This window comes from Aquarana catesbeiana, linkage group LG08 (genome assembly GCF_042186555.1).
Source record: "Aquarana catesbeiana isolate 2022-GZ linkage group LG08, ASM4218655v1, whole genome shotgun sequence".
Taxonomy (NCBI): Eukaryota; Metazoa; Chordata; class Amphibia; order Anura; family Ranidae; genus Aquarana; species Aquarana catesbeiana.
In genome coordinates this window covers 28,175,997-28,196,687 of record NC_133331.1, presented here as the reverse complement: position 1 = coordinate 28,196,687, position 20,691 = coordinate 28,175,997, and the positions used below count along the sequence as shown (strand labels likewise).

The 20,691-nt window shown below is 47.7% G+C and overlaps 1 protein-coding gene across 1 annotated transcript; it reads left to right on the top strand.

The window, feature by feature from the left end:
* Nucleotides 1-435: 435 nt before the first annotated feature.
* Nucleotides 436-15,135, top strand: LG08H10orf88 (linkage group 08 C10orf88 homolog). The gene is made up of 5 exons (XM_073595633.1): nucleotides 436-746; nucleotides 7,084-7,381; nucleotides 8,674-8,880; nucleotides 11,694-12,013; nucleotides 14,587-15,135. The coding sequence occupies exons 1-5, from the start codon at nucleotides 613-615 to the stop codon at nucleotides 14,849-14,851; spliced, it is 1,224 nt and encodes a 407-aa protein (XP_073451734.1). The 5' UTR covers nucleotides 436-612; the 3' UTR covers nucleotides 14,852-15,135.
* The last annotated feature ends 5,556 nt before the right edge of the window (nucleotides 15,136-20,691 follow it).

The following is a 20,691-nucleotide window of genomic DNA, read 5'->3' as shown; positions in this document are numbered from 1 at the left end:
GCTAGGGGCCCTGTGGCAAACAGTGTTGGAACGCATATGGTGGTGTCGCGCATGTGCAGTCCAGCGGGTAGCCAAAGGTGATCAGTCCCCATGTGTCACGCTACATCCCCTTCTTGGTATATCCTTAATGTCAAAAAGTGCGGGGTGTAGCAAGATGGCGGCCATGTAACGTCACTTCTGTTACAAATTCTGACGGGTCGCCTAATCTGACGGAACACCGGCCATTTTTTCGGAGACCAAAACTCCTCATCCAGGTACATTATTGAAATGGCGAGAAGCGGGAGAAAATTAGAATGAAAGCATGACTTGAGTAGGAGATCAACCAGGCATATTAGCAGGGTTACGTTTGAGTAAAAAGTCATTAGGCTTGTAACGAGAAACTTCGACAGAATGGCCGCTGGCAACAGACGAAGGCGGACTACGACAAAATGGCCGCCGCCGACAGACATCTCTAGTGCCTTTTGCAGCGGGCGGAAGTTGTTCCTTGGATAATCTGTTCCTCTCTACAGGAGCTCATTGATTTTTACTGTAATGGGGAGAGTGTCTCGGCGGGCGGGCAGAACTCTGTAATATGGTGATGACAGGTCCAGTGATGGCCTAGCAGTGCCGAGGATGTCCTCAGTGCAGAGTGCCCGGGGCCCTGTGCTGTGCTCCAGCTCCTGGCTCTGTCATGGTGATCTCTCCTCTGTGCTCCATGTCACAGACCCCGACCTAACAGCTACCACCACCCCGGGGATCACATCCAGGTGAGAGCAGCTTGTCATTGGATGGCCCCGACTCCCTGCTGTCCCTCCCCTGCATAGTTGTCTCCCCAATGCCCCTCCCCTGCAGAACTATACCTAATGTCCCTCCCCTGCATAGTTGTCTCCCCAGTGCCCCTCCCCTGCAGAGTTGTCTCCCCCAATGCCCCTCCCCTGCAGAACTATACCTAATGTCCCTCCCCTGCATAGTTGTCTCCCCAATGCCCCTCCCTTGCTAAACTCTACCTAATGTCCCTCCCCTGCATAGTTGTCTCCCCAATGCCCCTCCCTTGCAGAACTCTACCTAATGTCCCTCCCCTGCATAGTTATCTCCCCAATGCCCCTCCCCTGCAGAACTATACCTAATGTCCCTCCCCTGCATAGTTGTCTCCCCAATGCCCCTCCTTTGCAGAACTCTACCCAATGCCCCTCCCCTGCAGAACTATACCTAATGTCCCTCCCCTGCATAGTTGTCTCCCCAATGCCCCTCCTTTGCAGAACTCTACCCAATGCCCCTCCCCTGCAGAACTATACCTAATGTCCCTCCCCTGCATAGTTGTCTCCCCAATGCCCCTCCTTTGCAGAACTCTACCCAATGCCCCTCCCCTGCAGAACTATACCTAATGTCCCTCCCCTGCATAGTTGTCTCCCCAATGCCCCTCCCTTGCAGAACTATACCTAATGTCCCTCCCCTGCATAGTTGTCTCCCCAATGCCCCTCCCTTGCTAAACTCTACCTAATGTCCCTCCCCTGCATAGTTGTCTCCCCAATGCCCCTCCCTTGCAGAACTCTACCTAATGTCCCTCCCCTGCATAGTTATCTCCCCAATGCCCCTCCCCTGCAGAACTATACCTAATGTCCCTCCCCTGCATAGTTGTCTCCCCAATGCCCCTCCTTTGCAGAACTCTACCCAATGCCCCTCCCCTGCAGAACTATACCTAATGTCCCTCCCCTGCATAGTTGTCTCCCCAATGCCCCTCCTTTGCAGAACTCTACCCAATGCCCCTCCCCTGCAGAACTATACCTAATGTCCCTCCCCTGCATAGTTGTCTCCCCAATGCCCCTCCTTTGCAGAACTCTACCCAATGCCCCTCCCCTGCAGAACTATACCTAATGTCCCTCCCCTGCATAGTTGTCTCCCCAATGCCCCTCCCTTGCAGAACTCTACCTAATGTCCCTCCCCTGCATAGTTGTCTCCCCAATTCCCCTCCCTTGCAGAACTCTACCTAATGTCCCTCCCCTGCATAGTTGTCTCCCCAATGCCCCTCCAGAACTCTACCTAATGTCCCTCCCCTGCATAGTTGTCTCCCCAATTCCCCTCCCTTGCAGAACTCTACCTAATGTCCCTCCCCTGCATAGTTGTCTCCCCAATGCCCCTCCAGAACTCTACCTAATGTCCCTCCCCTGCATAGTTGTCTCCCCAATGCCCCTCCAGAACTCTACCTAATGTCCCTCCCCTGCATAGTTGTCTCCCCAATGCCCCTCCAGAACTCTACCTAATGTCCCTCCCCTGCATAGTTGTCTCCCCAATGCCCCTCCCTTGCAGAACTCTACCTAATGTCCTTCCCCTGCATAGTTGTCTCCCCAATGCCCCTCCCCTGCAGAACTCTACCTAATGTCCCTCCCCTGCATAGTTGTCTCCCCAATGCCCCTCCCTTGCAGAACTCCGCCCAATGTCCCTCCCCTGCATAGTTGTCTCCCCAATGCCCCTCCAGAACTCTACCTAATGTCCCTCCCCTGCATAGTTGTCTCCCCAATGCCCCTCCAGAACTCTACCTAATGTCCCTCCCCTGCATAGTTGTCTCCCCAATGCCCCTCCAGAACTCTACCTAATGTCCCTCCCCTGCATAGTTGTCTCCCCAATGCCCCTCCCTTGCAGAACTCTACCTAATGTCCTTCCCCTGCATAGTTGTCTCCCCAATGCCCCTCCCCTGCAGAACTCTACCTAATGTCCCTCCCCTGCATAGTTGTCTCCCCAATGCCCCTCCCTTGCAGAACTCCGCCCAATGTCCCTCCCCTGCATAGTTGTCTCCCCAATGCCCCTCCAGAACTCTACCTAATGTCCCTCCCCTGCATAGTTGTCTCCCCAATGCCCCTCCAGAACTCTACCTAATGTCCCTCCCCTGCATAGTTGTCTCCCCAATGCCCCTCCCTTGCAGAACTCTACCTAATGTCCCTCCCCTGCATAGTTATCTCCCCAATGCCAATCCCTTGCAGAACACTACCCAATGCCCCTCCCCTGCATAGTTGTCTCCCCAATGCCCCTCCCCTGCAGAACTATACCTAATGTCCCTCCCCTGCATAGTTGTCTCCCCAATGCCCCTCCTTTGCAGAACTCTACCCAATGCCCCTCCCCTGCAGAACTATACCTAATGTCCCTCCCCTGCATAGTTGTCTCCCCAATGCCCCTCCTTTGCAGAACTCTACCCAATGCCCCTCTCCTGCAGAACTATACCTAATGTCCCTCCCCTGCATAGTTGTCTCCCCAATGCCCCTCCCTTGCAGAACTCTACCTAATGTCCCTCCCCTGCATAGTTGTCTCCCCAATTCCCCTCCCTTGCAGAACTCTACCTAATGTCCCTCCCCTGCATAGTTGTCTCCCCAATGCCCCTCTAGAACTCTACCTAATGTCCCTCCCCTGCATAGTTGTCTCCCCAATGCCCCTCCAGAACTCTACCTAATGTCCCTCCCCTGCATAGTTGTCTCCCCAATGCCCCTCCAGAACTCTACCTAATGTCCCTCCCCTGCATAGTTGTCTCCCCAATGCCCCTCCCTTGCAGAACTCTACCTAATGTCCTTCCCCTGCATAGTTGTCTCCCCAATGCCCCTCCCCTGCAGAACTCTACCTAATGTCCCTCCCCTGCATAGTTGTCTCCCCAATGCCCCTCCCTTGCAGAACTCCGCCCAATGTCCCTCCCCTGCATAGTTGTCTCCCCAATGCCCCTCCAGAACTCTACCTAATGTCCCTCCCCTGCATAGTTGTCTCCCCAATGCCCCTCCAGAACTCTACCTAATGTCCCTCCCCTGCATAGTTGTCTCCCCAATGCCCCTCCCTTGCAGAACTCTACCTAATGTCCTTCCCCTGCATAGTTGTCTCCCCAATGCCCCTCCCCTGCAGAACTCTACCTAATGTCCCTCCCCTGCATAGTTGTCTCCCCAATGCCCCTCCCTTGCAGAACTCCGCCCAATGTCCCTCCCCTGCATAGTTGTCTCCCCAATGCCCCTCCAGAACTCTACCTAATGTCCCTCCCCTGCATAGTTGTCTCCCCAATGCCCCTCCCTTGCAGGACTCTACCTAATGCCCCTCCCCTGCATAGTTGTCTCCCCAATGCCCCTCCCTTGCAGAACTCTACCTAATGTCCCTCCCCTGCATAGTTGTCTCCCCAATGCCCCTCCCCTGCAGAACTCTACCTAATGTCCCTCCCCTGCATAGTTGTCTCCCCAATGCCCCTCCCTTGCAGAACCCTACCTAATGTCCCTCCCCTGCACAACTATCTTTCCACTGTTCCTCCCCTACAGACCTAACACCTCACCCTTCCAATACTCTTCACCTATCCCCCTTCCCACCATCCTTCCTCTACTGAGCAATCTCCCTTGCAAAACTAAGCCTCCCTCTATTTTCCTCCCTTGCAAAGCCATCTCCTAACTGTCCCTCCCCCAGCATAGTTCTTTCTCTATTGTCACTCTTCAACAAAAATGTCTCCATACTTCCCCTCACAGAGCTGTCACCCCACTTTCTCCCTTCTGCAGAACTGGCTGTCCACTGTCCCTCCCCTACAGAGCCATCTCTCCTCTATGCCTCCCCTGCAGAGCTATACACCCTCCCCCCAAAGGTAAGAGCAGCTTGCAAATGAATGGCGCTGGCTTCTTGCTCTCCCTCTCTCTTGCTCAACCGTCTCCCCTTTGCCCCTCCCTTGCAGAACTTTACCTAAAGCCCCCCTCTGCAAAACTATCTCCCCATTGTCCCTCACCTGAAAAGATGTCTTCCTAATTTTCCTCCCCAACAAAGTTGTTTCCCCACTGTCCTTCCCCTGCATAGTTGCCTCCCAACTGTCCCTCCTCTGCAGAGCTAATCAGCCCCCCCACCCATATGTATATTCCTCCCCTATAGAGCTGTCTTCACACAGCTCTTTCACTACTGTCCTCAGCAACAATGTCTCCCTACTTTAACACTGGAGGCAGAGGGGCAGTAAAAACAGCTGGTCTATTGCATCTTGACTGCCCACCATATAATGCCCCTTCAACTGAAGAAAAAAAAAAAAAAAAAAAAACAGGCAGCAGTTGGAGCTGCACGATTCTGGCCAAAATGAGAATCATCATTTTTTTTGCTTAGAATAAAAATCACGATTTTTGTGGCGTAAAATCTTTCACATACAAAAACAAATTGGGATAACTTTACTGGTTAGTTTTTTTTTTTATTAATAAGTAATTTTTTCCATAAAAATTGCATTTGAAAGACCGCTGCGCAAATACAGTGTGACATAAAATATTGGAACAACCACCATTTTATTCTCTAGGGTCTCTACAAAAAAAAAAATGTATATAATGTTTGGGGGTTCTAAGTAATTTTCTAGCAAAAAAAAAAAAAAATGATTTTAACTTGAAACCAACAAATGTCAGAAAAATGTCAGAAATAGGTTTAGTGTTTAACCACTTGCTTACAGGGCACTTAAACCCCCCTCCTATCCAGGCCAATTTTCAGCTTTCAGCGCTGACGCACTTTGAATGACAATTGCGCGGTCATACAACACTGTACCCAAATGAAATTTTTACAATTTTTTCACCACAAATAGAGCTTTCTTTTGGTGGTATTTGATCACCTCTGCGGTTTTTACTTTTTGTTAAAAAAATGTAAAAACCTGAATTTAAAAAAAAAAAAATTGTTATTTTTTATATTTTGTTATAAAAAATATTAAACAGGTAATTTTTCTCCTTTATTGATGTACGCTGATGAGGCAGCAGTGATGGGCGCTGATAGGCAGCAGTGATGGGCACTGATGGGTGGCAGAGATGGGCAGCACTGCCGGGTGGCACTGATTGGCACTACAGGTGGGCATTGATAGGTGGCACTTGTGGGCACTGTTAGGTGGCACTGTGGGCACTATTAGGTGGCACTGTGGGCAGTGTTAGGTGGCATATTTAGGAGGCACTGATGAGGCAGATGTGCCTGTTTCACTTGGGGACTGATGTCCCTCACATCCCAGCCGGTGATCGGCTTTTTTTTCTACTCACGCTGTCAGCGTGAGTAAAAAAAAAAAAAACGATTACCGATCTTTTGTTTACATCATGTGATCAGCTGTCATTGGCTGACAGCTGATCACATGGTAAGGGGCTGGGACCGGCCCCTTACTTGGATCGGTGATCAGCCGAGTCTCAGTGATCACAGCGCGCCAGGCGCGCGCCCTGTTGGCGCGCGTGCAGGGAGCATGCACAGGGGAGGCCGTCATATGACGGCCTCCCCGGAATGCAGGTCCGCGCTGTGGCCGTTATTCGGCCATAGCGCGGATGTCAGGTGGTTAAAGTGGTTCTAAACCCTTACAGACCACTTTTACCTACAGGTAAGCCTAGATTAAGGCTTACCTGTAGGTGCAAGAAATATCTCCTAAACCTACATGGTTTAGGAGATATGTTCAAAAGACAGGCACCGATGTCCACGGCGCATGCGCCGTAGACAATGGCGCGCAGGTGCACTGAGCGTGCCGTCTCTAACGGCAATCATGCTGTTACTGGCGGTACCAGCGCGCATGCGCGGGAGTGACGTCATCGCGGCTCTGGCTAATCACAGCGCCGGAGCTGCGATACCCGGAAAGAAGATGGACGCTTTGTAGGAGAAGGGACAGCGGTGACATTGCAGGCTCCTGTGTCAGGTAAGTGACACATAATGGTCTACAATGCGATGCATAGTAGCCCATTATGCTTTACCTTTGCAGGGAAACAAAGAGGAAGTAAACTCATCAGGGTTTACTTCCTTTTTAAGTCGGTTAAACTTTCCTCATTTACACACAAAGTCTATTCCTTTGACAAATTGTTACAATGTTTAGACTTAGTTCCACTGCTAAAGAATGTTGTGATTCTTGGCAGAGCAGAGAGAATTCTCTGCATAGAAAGAATCGGGAAATACTTTTGTAAAGATCGCAACGGGGAAAAAAATCACGATACCGATTCTTGACGATTAATCGTGCAGCTCTAGCAGCAGTATACTTCTGAATGCCTGCAACCCACCTCTGAAGAGCAATTTATCGTGGGTCACTTTCCCAAGGGGTGTACAGGGACCGCCGCATGTGTGAACGAGGCCTTGCTGCTCACATAATGTTTTAAAGCACGCTTTGTGTTTCTCTTTCAGGGAGGAGTGTGTCACTTTGGAGCTGCCATGTCCCACAGCTGGTGCCATTCCTTGCACCCTGACCATCTCCAATGCTGCACAAGGGACACACCATATACTGGAAGTCAGCTTATGCAGTGAAGCCAGAACCATAGAGGTGTACAGCCTCTCTGAGGATGGTCAGGAGGAGGAGGAGGAGTATTTGGGTACCAGTCGTGGAGAAAGATGTTCCTTCAGAAGTTGTGGAGACGATGAGCCCTTCACCTTGTACAGAGCATACTTGAAGTTCGATTTTCCTGTGCCCGCTTGTAAAGTCAAGGTACTTCTTTAGGTGTCTGCCTACTTAAAGTGATTGTAAGGTTTTTTTTTTTTTTTTAAATAGCAAACACGTCATACTTACCTCCCCTGGGCAGCTCGTTTTGCACAAGGTGGCCCCGAATATCCTCTTCTAGGTTCCCTCGGTGGCTCTCTTGGCTCCTCCCCACATCAGATAACCCCCTGGGAGAAGCGCTCTCCCCGAGGGTTACCTTGCGGGCGCTCTCCCGAGTCCAGCATTCTGCATCCATAGAAACCGAATGTATGACTCGGCCCTGCCCCCTGGCGCCCGCATTAATTGGATTTGATTGACAGTAGCAGGAGCCAATGGCTGCGCTGCTATCAATCTATCCAATCAAGAGCCGAGAAACCCCGGGCAGAGGCACAGCGCGTCCCCGTGGGTCAAGTTCTAGGGCTCAGGTAGGTAAAACGGGGGGCCGGTCACTGACATAGAATGCATTAAGGTGAAAAAACACGTAGGTGTACAACCCCTTTCTAAGGGTTTATGAACCCATTTGTCTAAGTCTTTGCCAGACCCTCTATTAGACTAAATATACACAATGATTCTGCGCTACCAGAAAGGACAAATGAGCAGCTAACACAACTAGCAAGTGTAAACAATATCAGAAACCAAAATAAGTGTAGCGCTTTTGAAGAAAAATCAGATGTAAAGTCTATGGACCGACAGTTCAAAATGCATGTATCCAAAGGCAAGACATCCTTGAGAAAAAATTCTTTTCTCAAAATCCCCTGGAAAAGATCTCTTCAAGGGTGTAAACCATCTGGAGAGAAAGCCTACACACCACCACTGAAAGTGAAAAGGCTTACCGGACTCGGTGGACTCAACAAGGCGTACGCCAGGTGGAGTCAGACAGGCTTGGGTGGTGCTGGACTGTAGGTGGCCCAGAAGGGCAACGTTGGTGAAGTGGCTTCCACGAAGCTGTGTTCATTCAGGATACAAATGAGACAGCAATACACTAGAGAGAGAGAGAGAGAGAGAGAGAGAGAGAGCGCCGAGAGCAATCACAGCGCCTGAGCCCGCGATACCCTGACGTAACCTCGGGAGCGATGTCGCCGGCTGGAGCGGTGACCGAGGACCGCTGCGGGGGCTTTGATCTAAGGTAAGTAATGCATAATGAGCTAGTATGCATACTAGCTCATTATGCCTTTGTCTTGCATGTTTTTTTGTTTGTTTTGTTCGTGGGTTTAAAACCACTTTAATGCAGAAGTTTATCATTACATTTACTTATATTTTACTGATATAGGGACTGTTTTGTTTCTTTTTCCCTTTTGCAGCTACTTTCACTTGGAGAAAAACAAAGTGTCCTTGTGGGTGAGATGGCTGTGCAAGTGACGTCCGTCCCTGAGAGAAGCTCCCAGACTCCATCTGCGTTCGGGACGTCCATTAATCTGGAGCGTGTGCAGAGTATGATGGACAGCATGGGTGGGAAAATGTCACCTGGAGCCGAGCAGCTGATGAACATGGTGCGAGCTCAGCAGAAGGTGAGCCATGTGTATATATACATGTGTATACTGCTAACGGTGGCTGCAATCCCTTTAACCACTTCCCGCCCAGGGGACGTCATATAACGTCATGGACTTTGAGTGAGAATATCTGGATGATACCTACAGGCATCATCCAGATATCATCTTTTTCGGCCGGTGATTATGTGCAACATAAGAATAATCATAGCGGCAGCTCAGCCGCTTGATCGTTCTTACAGGTGGCGGGAGGGAACGCTCACCCCCCCCCCCTTCCCGCCACCCTCCGGCTCTTCTACTGGCTCCCCTGTGCGATTGGTGAGCCGGAGAACGAATCGGTCGCCGCTGGAAGTTGAGCATAGGGCTTTCTGATGACCCCCTTCTCTATGACACTCAGAGGCCCAGGCGGGAGGTTTTGAAGTCACGTCCGGGCCGCAAAAGTAAACAATGCCGGGGACGTGGCTGGAAAGGCTGTGACCGTTTATTTATTTTTTTTATTTTATTTTTTGAGCTCGGTCTTTCCAGCCTAGAGGAGAGATGTGGGGTCTTATATAACCTCTTTTTGAGATTTGTTGTTTACAAGTTAAAAACATTTTTTTTTTGCTAGAAAATTACTTAGAACCCCCAAACATTATACATTTTTTTTTCTAACACCCTAGAGAATAAAATGGCGGTCGTTGCCATACTTTCTGTCACATCGTATTTGTGCAGCGGTCTTACAAGCGCACTTTTTTGGGAAAAAATACACTTTTTTGAATTAAAAAATAAGACAACAGTAAAGTTAGCCTATTTTTTTTAATATAATGTGAAAGACAATGTTACGCCGAGTAAATTGATACCCAACATGTCACGCTTCAAAATTGCGCCCGCTCGTGGAATGGCGACAAACTTTTACCCTTAAAAATCTCCATAGGCAACATTTAAAAAATTCTACAGGTTGCATGTTTTGAGTTACAGAGGAGGTCTAGGGCTAGAATTATTGCTCTCGCTTTACCGATCGCGGCGATACCTCACATGTGTGGTTTGAACACCGTTTTCATATGTGAGCGCTACTCACATATGCGTTTGCTTCTGCATGCGAGCTCGGCGGAATGGGGCGCGTTTAAAAAAAATATATTTATTTTTTCTAATTTATTTTACCTTTTATTTTTTATTTTTACACTTCTTTTAAACAAAATTGTGTCACTTTTATTGCTATTACAAGGAATGTAAACATCCTTTGTAAAAGAAAAAAAAGCATGACAGGTCCTCTTTAATATAAGATCTGGGGTCAAAAAGGCCTTAGATCTCATATTTACACTAAAATGCAATAAAAAAAATAAAATAAAAATTTGTCATTTAAAAAAAAAAAAAAAAAAGTCCCTTTTAAGAGCTATGAGCGGAAGTGACATTTTGACGTAGCTTCCACCCAGCAATGGTATGGAGACATCTCCATACCCAGCATAGAAGAACATCCGATCGCCTCCGCCGCTGCCGACCGCTCCGATAAGCTGCGGAGGGCACTGGAGCGGGAGGGGAGGGGCCCCCCTCTCCCGCCGCCGATGAAAGTGATCTTGCGGCGAATCCACCGCAGAGACCACTATTATTGGAAACCGGACCGCCGGCCGAAAAAGAGGATACCAGGGTTATGGCTGCAGCTGCTGCAATAACAACGATATTCCTCTTCAAACTTACGACGTATATTGGCGTGCGGCGGGGCGGAAGTGGTTAAAGAGGAAGTAAACTCTGCTTTTTTTTTTTTCTTTCCTGCAAAGTAAAGGCATAATGTGCTAGTATGCATCACATACTAGCAAATTATGTGAAACTTACCTGCAAACGATGCCCGCACGAGGCTGCATCCATCTTCGCATGTCTTCCTTCCGGGTCCGCGGGCTCTGGCGGTGTGACTGGCTGGAGCTGCGTGTCATCAGAGCCGCCGGTCACGGCACAGGCTTCTGAGAACACGGCACGGGCGGCCGTTCCTTCAGAGCGCATGCTCCGATGACGTCAGTGGCGCAGTATACAGTAAATATCTCCTAAACGGTGAAAGTTTAAGAGATATTTACAGTACCTACAGGTAAGCCTTATTATAGGCTTGCCTATAGGTATAAACATTAGAGGGAAGTTTACTTCCTCTTTAAGTGGGGACGCAATAAACTGACAGAGGTTCCCACATTTTCTTTAATCTACCCAAAACTAGAACAAAAATGTTTAATGTTGGACTAAAACTGGAGCGTGCAAAATCCAGAGCAGCTCTGCATAGAACCCAATCGGCTTCCAGTTTTTTTTTTTTTTGGTCAAAGCTTAATTGAACAAGGTGAAGTCAGAAGCTGATTGGCTACAATGCACAGCTGCACCAGATTTGTACTCTCCAGTTTTATAGTAAGGCTCCTTTCACACTGCCGAAACTTGAAAGTCGCGTGACTTTTCCCGCGATTTCAGGGAATGCCTGTGTAAACTTGAGGTCTATGGACCTCAACTCACATCAAAGTCGGACCAAAATAGCACAGGGTATACTTTGAAGTCGGTGCGACTTAAAGTCGCACAGATATGAATGGTACTCATTGGAAATCATGGGGGTACGACTTGTCATGCGACTTTGTAGTCCCAAGTCGCAGGACAAGCCACACAAGTGTGAAAGGGGCCTAGAGGTTCTAAAGTCCATGTGTACTTTCCTTGTGTGCCTGTATGGGGTCTGCAGTGATTTTGTCCCTATGTTCCTCTTATGTGTGTGTGCCTGCACTTACCTCCTTTGCATGGTGGTACCTGCATGGTGACTGCAGTGAATTTGTTGTTTTGATTGGACATTCATGGAGTCTGCAGTTCCCTTCAGTTTATGTCTTTCTTGATTACAGAATCAGGCTCCATTTGGGTCTCACTTACTGCAGCTGTTTGGCAGCCTCCAGCCTCAGGCGTATCGGAACAAAAAGGATCCAAAAGAAGAAACTCCCCAGCTGGCCCAAACGATTCCTGATACAAGACTGGAAGCTGCACAGAGTCATTCCTCCTTCCAACAACCTCCACCCACCGATCTCAAGTCTATGATGTCCTCATTTCTGCAGAACCAGCTGGGTCAGGACGTCTCTCCTGAATCTATTCGGCCTCTCCTGCAAAATCTTACTGTGCAGGGGAACACCGATCGAGACAGTGGAGGAAAGTCATGTTCAATGCCAAGGTGGGTAATTTAGACACTCAAAAGACAAATCTTAAAGGGGTTCTAAAGACTGACATTTTTTTTTTTTTTTTTTTTTTTACCTTAATGCATTCTCTGCATTAAAGTGATTGTAAAGTCTATAAAAATAAACATGTTATACTTACCTCCTCTGTGCAGTTGGTTGTGCACAGAGCAGCCCGGATCCTCCTTTTCTTCTCGGGTCCCTCTTCTGTGATCCTGGCCCCTCCCTCCTGTTAAGTGCCCCCGCAGCTTGCTATGGGGGCACCCAAGCCGAGTCACAGCTCCCTATTTACAATCAGACACTGAGCCCCGCCCCCTTCCTCCCCTGATTGACTAGCTGACTTTAATCGACAGCAGTGGGAGCCAATGGCGCAGCTGCTGTGTCTCCGCCAATCAGGAGGGAGAATCTCTGATGGCTGAGACACTCGTGGACATCGCTGGACAGAGGGGGACCTCAAGTAAGTATGAGGGGGGCTGCTGCACACAGAAGGCTTTTTATCTTAATGCATAGAATGCATTAAGATAAAAAAAAACCTTCTGCCTTTACAATCCCTTTTAAGGTAAAATACCTTCTGTCCCAAGACAAACCAAAAAAAAAAAAAATCGATCCAAAGACTTCCCCAAAAAAGGATTATGGCGGGCAATGGTTTCAATGATGCAGCCCTCCCCAGACTGGGTGGTCTTCCGAATACTGTGACAACATACACAAGAGGGTGTAAATGCCTAAACCATGTATTAAAAATACACAACAGTGTTATACTCACAAAATGGTAGAGGTTATTTAGGGGATCACTTACTGTCTGAAGACCTTTGGTCTACCAGTGTTTATTCACCTGGAGATGGAGTATAACTCAGTAGGTAATGAATATTAGCCTGACTCTGTGTCCCATGATGTACTCAAAGAAAAGGATTTTACAGGTAAGCATGAAGAAAAAATCCTATTTTGATCCTTTACAATCACTTTAAAGGATAAGTTCACCTTTGGAACATGTTACACGTTCCTCCCGATTTTAGGGTGGAACATGTTCCAGCATCTGCAGCCTCTCCCTCCCGATCTCCCTCCCTATGACAGCGGGTCAGGGATCTTCTCCCTGTACCCGCTGTCACTATTTGAAAACAGCACGGCCTGCGGAGCTCCGCCCACAGGACCGCATTCTTCATTCACAGTTTCCTGTGAATGAATGCCTAAAAGGACTGCCAGCTATTGCAGCTGGCATCTTGTAGTTTTCAATGCACTTCGAGGGCGCTGGAGGGTGTCCTCATAGTCCATTGATCTTCGTGCTCTCAGGTAATTGCCTGTCTGTACGAAGTACGAGCAGGCAGCTATCCTGAGAGTCAGCAGGAACTGGACATTGCACCCATGATCTGCTTATTGCAGATGCAATGCTTTGCAGGCTCCTTAGAAACCAAACAATTAACCACTTGCTTACTGGGCACTTAAACCTCCTTCTTGCCCAGGCCAATTTTCAGCTTTCAGCGCTGTCACACTTTGAATGACAATTGCGCGGTCATGCTACACCCATATGTAATTTTTATCATTTTTTTCACAAAAATAACGTTTTCTTTTGGTAGTATTTAATCACTGCTGGATTTTTTTATTTTTGCTAAACAAACAAAAAAAAAAACATTTTTCATAGTTTGTTATAACATTTTGCAAACAGGTAATTTTTCTCCTTCATTGATGTGCACTGATGAGACTGCACCGATGGGCACTGGTAGGGGACATCGATGGGCACTGGTAGGGGACACCGATGGGCACTGGTAGGGGACACCGATGGGCACTGGTAGGGGACACCGATGGGCACTGGTAGGGGACACCGATGGGCACTGGTAGGGGAACACCGATGGGCACTGGTAGGGGACACTGATTGTCAGCACTGATAGGTGGCACTGGTGGGCACTGCTTAGCAGCAGTGGGTCTGGAGTGTGCGGGACCGGGACAGTAATCAGCTTTCTTTTTTTTTTGTCCTCACGCTGTCAGCGTGAGGGAAAAAAAAGTTGATTACCGGCTCTGTTTACATCACGTTATTAGCTGTCATTGGCTGACAGCTAATCACGTAGTAAGAGGCCGGGATCTCATGGACTTGCTGATCACAGAGCGAGTCACACGCACCCCCCACAGGGGGCACACAGGCATCACATGCACAGGAGGACATATATGGACTCCCTCCTGGCAATTTAGGCCCGCGCTGTAGCCGTCTTTCGGCTATAGTGCGGGTGGCAAGAGGTTAATGCACTTTTTTTTTTTACCTGCAAAAAAATGTGCATTTTCTTTTTAAAAAGGTGAACTTATCCTTTAATTGAATAAGCCAAAGTTAGAAGCTGATTGGCTACCATGCACAAGCTGCACCAGATTCTATACACTCAAGTTTTAGTAAATCTCCCCCCCGACGTCTCACAGCTCTTCAGAGTTCTACAGGTTGGTGTATAAAAAGATATCCCTCATAACTATAAAAATATTAAATACGTTCTTTTGGATTTTATCACAGTTGTCGGGTTTGCTCGATGTTCTTCGTAGCTCAATGCTTGTTTTTTTTTACTTGTTGCCTGAAGTGTTTTTACTTTTATTACAGAGAGAAGGAGTTAGATCCAGCTTTGGAGAAAGTGCTGTCTGCTCATATGGAGCGTCTGGAGAGGAATCTTATGAACCACGTTGATCGGAGGATGAGATGTTTACAGGAGCATCTGGACACCAGAATAGATCAGCTATTAGTATGTTTACTGGAGAGAGGCGGCAAGTCTGATCCACATCCTGGAACTACAGGAGATAAACTGGTCAATGGGCACATGAATTACACTTATCATGACAGTGACTCTAACATACTGTCAGTGCAATAATATCCACTGACTGGTATTTTACTGCTCAGATCAGACTGACACCTAATGATCCGATGATCAGGGTAATCCTTCAGTAGGATGTCTCTTCTTGCCTAGTACAGGAGAGTCATACAGTGATGTGACTGCTTACCTCTTACCATGGCTGCTTCCTAAACTGTTGCCACGCGGTATCATCACAAATATATGCGGTTTACTCTTGTGATCCAAATCCATGCAAGCCATTTTTATTCACCAGCTGCACACCACAGCAGGACTACATATTAATACATGGCAATATAAACAAATATGTAAATGGGTCTGTCAGTTTTTTAAGCTTTGGTTATGATTTTAAGAAACGGCTGTCTTTTTTATCTGTTAGTGATACCTACCTTTATATTAATGGACTTGTATATTTAAAATGACCCTGTCACCTGGACGCAGAAAGGAATGCTGCCGGTTAAGAGTCCTTTATTGTTTACCTGTCCCTCTGCCTCTGCATTCAAGAGATACCTCTGGCTGAAGATTTCCAGCATACGGTACACTAGGGATCGACTGAATATCGGGGCGGCCGATTATTGCGGGCAGATATCAGCATTTTCTGAAAAATCGGTATTTGTCACAAACTAGACCAATATTACAGATATTGGTCTCTGCGTGCTGTGGCCATCTTTTTGGGGTCCAGAAGCCTGCAGATCCAGTGCACAGGGGCACACGGCACATGACGTCCTTATGCCTCTGCACACTGGGCCTAACGTTCTGAGTCTGACAGGCCTCCCTCGCCTTGCCTGGACACTTTGACAGACATGCCAGCCAGCAGCCAGCCACCCACCCACTGCAAGGTGCCAGCCAGCAGCCACCCACCCACTGCAAGGTGCCAGCCAGCAGCCACCCACCCACTGCAAGGTGCCAGCCAGGCCAGCCACCCACCCACTGCAAGGTGCCAGCCAGCAGCCACCCACCCACTGCAAGGTGCCAGCCAGGCCAGCCACCCACCCACAGCAAGGTGCCAGCCACCCACCCACAGCAAGGTGCCAGCCAGCATTAACATGTTCAGTTTGTACCAGATTTGTGCATAAAATTGTTATTTTTGAAAAGTTTAAATGCATATAGAATCGCCAGGAGAGGTGGCCGAAATATCGGTATCGTATCGGCACCGAAAAAACGATGTCAGTTGATCCCTACAGTACACTTCTGGGAATTATGGCTGAAGAGTTCACTGCTACATTTTGGCTTTCTTTTGCGTCCTGTAGTGAGGTAGTTGTCCATATTCCCATCCAGGGCCACTGATAAGGCAGTACAGCTAGTTCTCCTGTACTGGGCCCAGGCCTCATCAGTTCAAAAGGGAGGCCCGGGCACCTGCCAAGCAGAAGGGCCGGTGTTCTGTCAAATTAGCCAACTCGTCAAACTCCAACCACGTCACTTCCGGTTTATTTAAACCATCAGTAAGTGGAGAGTTTGATGAATTTCTGTTTGGACACAACACCGGCAAACGAATACAGTCCGGTACAGGAAGATTTAGCTGTTTTGACAGCGCAGCGTCTAACGAGGATAAAGTTGTCACCGCCTCGGAGGGGGCCACTTTGTTGGCTAGTATCGGTGCGGAGTAACAATCTCCGCTCATAATATCATGCACCAGACTCTATTCGGTTGCCGGTGTTGTGTCCAATCACCAAAATCTCCAATTACTGATGGTGTAAAGAAACCGGAAATTAAATAGTTGGAGTTTCTGACGAGTTAGATATTTTTGACAGAACACCGGCAGTACTGCCTTATTGCTAACACTTGTGCAGTGCTGCTAGCTTCTACTTTTCTTTTCTCCCTCCATCTGTGCTGCGGGGGATCTGTTGCTGTCTGGGACCCCCTGCTGTCGGGGACCCCCTGTGCGCCCTTTTTCCCTCAGTGCTGCCAGGTTCACTCCTCTCCAGCCGGCAGCTGCTGGGGGGACACCAGGGTTATTTTAGGATGGTGAGCAGGGGGGCTCACCATCCTGAATGAACACATCATCCCGAACGAACACAGTGAGCGATCGATACCGATTGCTCACTGTGGGGGTGCAGATATTGCCTCCGTACCACTATTCACTTGAATGGGTCTTGTTTGATGGGGGGGGGGGTATAATTTCTTCCATGGCTGCAAAGCATGGCACCACTGCTGTTGTATTTTAGAAAAAATATAATTTGATATTTTCAGAGGAGGGGGGCCCTGACAGGTAGGTTGTACGGGGCCCCGTGATTTCTATCAGCAGCCCTGTCCCCATCTCACATGTTCCTGGAATACCCTAAAGTAATGGGTGCTGCAGCAACTGCCAGCTGGAGACCGGAACATGCACAGAACAGTGTAAATATTTTCCAGTGCACCGCAGATCCTCAGACAAAGTCTTAACAGGCTTTCATTGAAGAGAGATCACATCACAACAGAAGAGTAAAACATTTGGGAGAAGTGCAGGACGTGATCACATGCCTGATGAAGGGGCTCTGCACGAAACATTGCACTCTTCTGTTGTGAAGTGATCTCTATTCAATTAAACAGAGTTTTGACTTGATCTGAGGAGAACAGCCATGAACACAAAAGAACATTTAGACCCCTTTCACACTGGGGCGGTGCCAGCTTTAGCGGTTACCGCTGTTATAGCGGCGCTTTTTTCAGCCGATAACGGGGCGGTTTTTAACCCCCGCTGGCGTCCGTGGAAAGGGTGAATAGCGTCTGTGTTGTGGCGCTGCCGAAATGCTTTGCAGGCGCTTCGGCAGCGCTGCCCATTAATTTTAATGGGCAGGGGCGGTGTAGGAGCGATGTATACAGCGCTCCCGCACCGCGCCAAAGATGCTGCTTGCAGGACTTTTTTATTTCCCATCCTGCAAGCGCACCGCCCCAGAGAGGCACTTTTCAGGCGCTTTTCAGGCTAAAACGACCGAAAAGCGCCCCAGTGTGAAAGGGGTCTAAAAGTAATACTAAAGCTCCCATAGTAAGTGGCTTGCTATGGGGGGGCACCAGAGTGCTTTGTGTGTCCATTCAGATATGGAGCTACGGCTTGGCCCTGCCCCCTATCTCTCTTCATTGGCTCAATGACTTTGACAGCATTGAGAGCCAAGGGTGCCCCGTTGCTGTCGGCCAATGAGGAGGGAGCGTCCTGGACAGCCGAGACTCTGGTCACTGGATCGAGATGGGGCTTAAGTAAGTATGAGGGGGGCTGCTGCACACAGAAGGTTTTTTTATCTTAATGCATAGACTACATTAAGATAAAAAAAAAAACCCTTCTACCTTTTAGAACCGCTTTAATTACAGTGGAACCTTGGTTTACGAGTAACGCGGTTAACAAGCTTTTTGAAAGACGAGCAACTTTTTTTTGTTGTCTCGTTTTGTGAGTGTTGTCTCGCAAAACGAGCAGAATTCAAGCTAATGGGCAGTGCAGTACCGCATTTGGCCAGAGGTGCGGGGGCGCCGGGGACACTCGGAACTGTTTGGAAATATTCAGAAATACTCAGTTCCCGAGTGTTTCTGAGCCTTTCCGAATTCAGCCGAGCTGTCCCTGAATATTTCCGAGGTTCTCCAGCGCCCCCCCCCGACCTCTGGCCACATGCAGTATTGCATGTAATAGAAGTCAATGCGGAACAAAGTATCTTCGTTTCCATTGACTTCTATGGGGAAACTCGCTTTGATATGCGAGTGCTTTGGATTACAAGTATTCTCCTGGAACGGATTATGCTCGCAATCCAAGGTTCCACTGTATTAAATTGCTATTTTTCCATGGAGCAGTTTTATTATTTTTTTTCCACATTCATGTCCTGGTGACGGGGCCACTTCATAGATCTTTATAATTATTAATTTATATAGGACACTAACCTATTTAGCAGCACTGTACAGCTGGGCTATTGTACATTGCTTTTTAATCTGTACAGTCCATTCCAGTTAATAAAAACAAACTGCCCAGAGTAGGTACGTGAATGACGTCTCCAATGTTATAGGTAATGTGTTATTACCAGTCCACATTCATGCTGGAGCTTCTTCTTCTTATAATGGTGTTCTGGATTTAAATGAATCGCCCAATAGCCACAAAGATCTGTTGGATCCTGTCGATAAAATTAAAATGAACTTTTTTGCTGACTTCCCCCGCTGTCTCACCTAATTTGCTGGATTCTCTATTACATTAAATTAATTACAAAGTTTACTGGGAGAGTGAGATCACTTCTATAAAAGCCGTGTCAGTTTGGCGGAGCCGGGGAAAAAAAGATCTCATGGCCAGCAGTAGTGTCAGATTGGCCAGTCTTCAACCGGTTCTTCATAAATGGTAAGTTGATTTTCTCTTGCTCCTGGGTGATTCAGATGTTCTGTTTCCACCCCAAATGACAAACCAGTTTTGTGAATTGGCCTTTTTAAAATTGTACTTCATCATAATCCAGCAAATAGGCTTCAATTCCTCGGATTGCTAGATTATGCAATCCGAGGAATTGAAGCCTATCTCCGGGGGAAATCAAAAATCAATTTTTCTAGTACTCTGGACATAAATGAGCTTTTAACCACTTGCCGACCAGCTGCCGTCATTATACCGCTGTAGCTGTACATCGGCCTGAGAACTTGCTTTTGTGGGCGCGCGCGCCGCTGGAGGCCATAGGCCGGCCACCCGCGGTCGTTCCCCGCAGTGACAGAACGGGGATCTGCCTGTGTAAACAAGGCAGATCTCCATTCTAACAGGTGGATATCACACGGATCCTGTCTTTCTGCTATGCAGGAAGACGGATCTGTGTGTTTCCCCAGTCACACCGTCCCCCATACATTTAGAACACATTTAACCCCTTGATCGCCCCCGATGTTAACCCCTTCACTGACAGTGTCATTAGTACAATAACAATGTATATTCTATATCACAAAAAATGGTCAGGAAGTGGGTAAATGCTTCTGGGGCTGAAGTGGTTAAAGTGATTGTAAAGTCTCCTTTTTTTTTTTTTTTTAATAACAAACATGTTATACTTGCCTCCTCTGTGCAGTAGTTTTTTTCACAGAGCAGCCCGGATCCTCCTCTTCTCAGGTTCCTCTTCGCTGCTCCTGGCCCTGCCCCCTCTTTCCCCTTATTGGATAACTGACTTTGACAGCAGCAGGAGCCAATGGCGCCGCTGTTGTGTCTCAGCCAATCGGGATGGAGAGTGGCTGAGGGACTCGTGGACATCGCTGGATAAAGATGGGGTTCAGGTAAGTATTAGAGGGGCTGAGGTGGCTGCTACACACAGAAGGCTTTTTATCTTAATGCATTAAGATAAACCTCCTGACTTTAAAACCACTTTAACCCCTGCAGCGTGGGGACAGTCCCATTTCTGATTTCCCCCTGAGTTCTGCTTTAAATGATAACTGAATAAACTTTTTTTTCCCTATTTTTTGGTTTTGGAGAGAGTGCAGAGGGATGAGAACACCTGTCAGGTTTAACCACTTCAGCCCCGGAAGATTTGGCTGCTCAATGACCGGGCCATTTTTTGCGATACGGCACTGTGTCGTTTTAACTGACAATTGCGCGGTCGTGCGACGTTGCACCCAAACAAAATTGACGTCCTTTTTTTCCACAAATAGAGCTTTCTTTTGGTGGCATTTGATCATCTCTGCGGTTTTTTTTTTTTTGCGCTATAAACAAAAAAAGAGCCACAATTTTGAAAAAAACACAATATTTTGTACTTTTTGCTATAATAAATATCCCCGTTTTTTTTTTTTTTTTTAAAAAGCTAATATTTTCTCAGTTTAGGCCGATATGTATTCTTACACATATTTTTGGTAAAAAAAAATCACAATAAGCGTATATTGATTGGTTTGCGCAAAAGTTATAACGTCTACAAAATGGGGATAGATTTATAGCATTTTTATTATTTTTTTGTACTAGT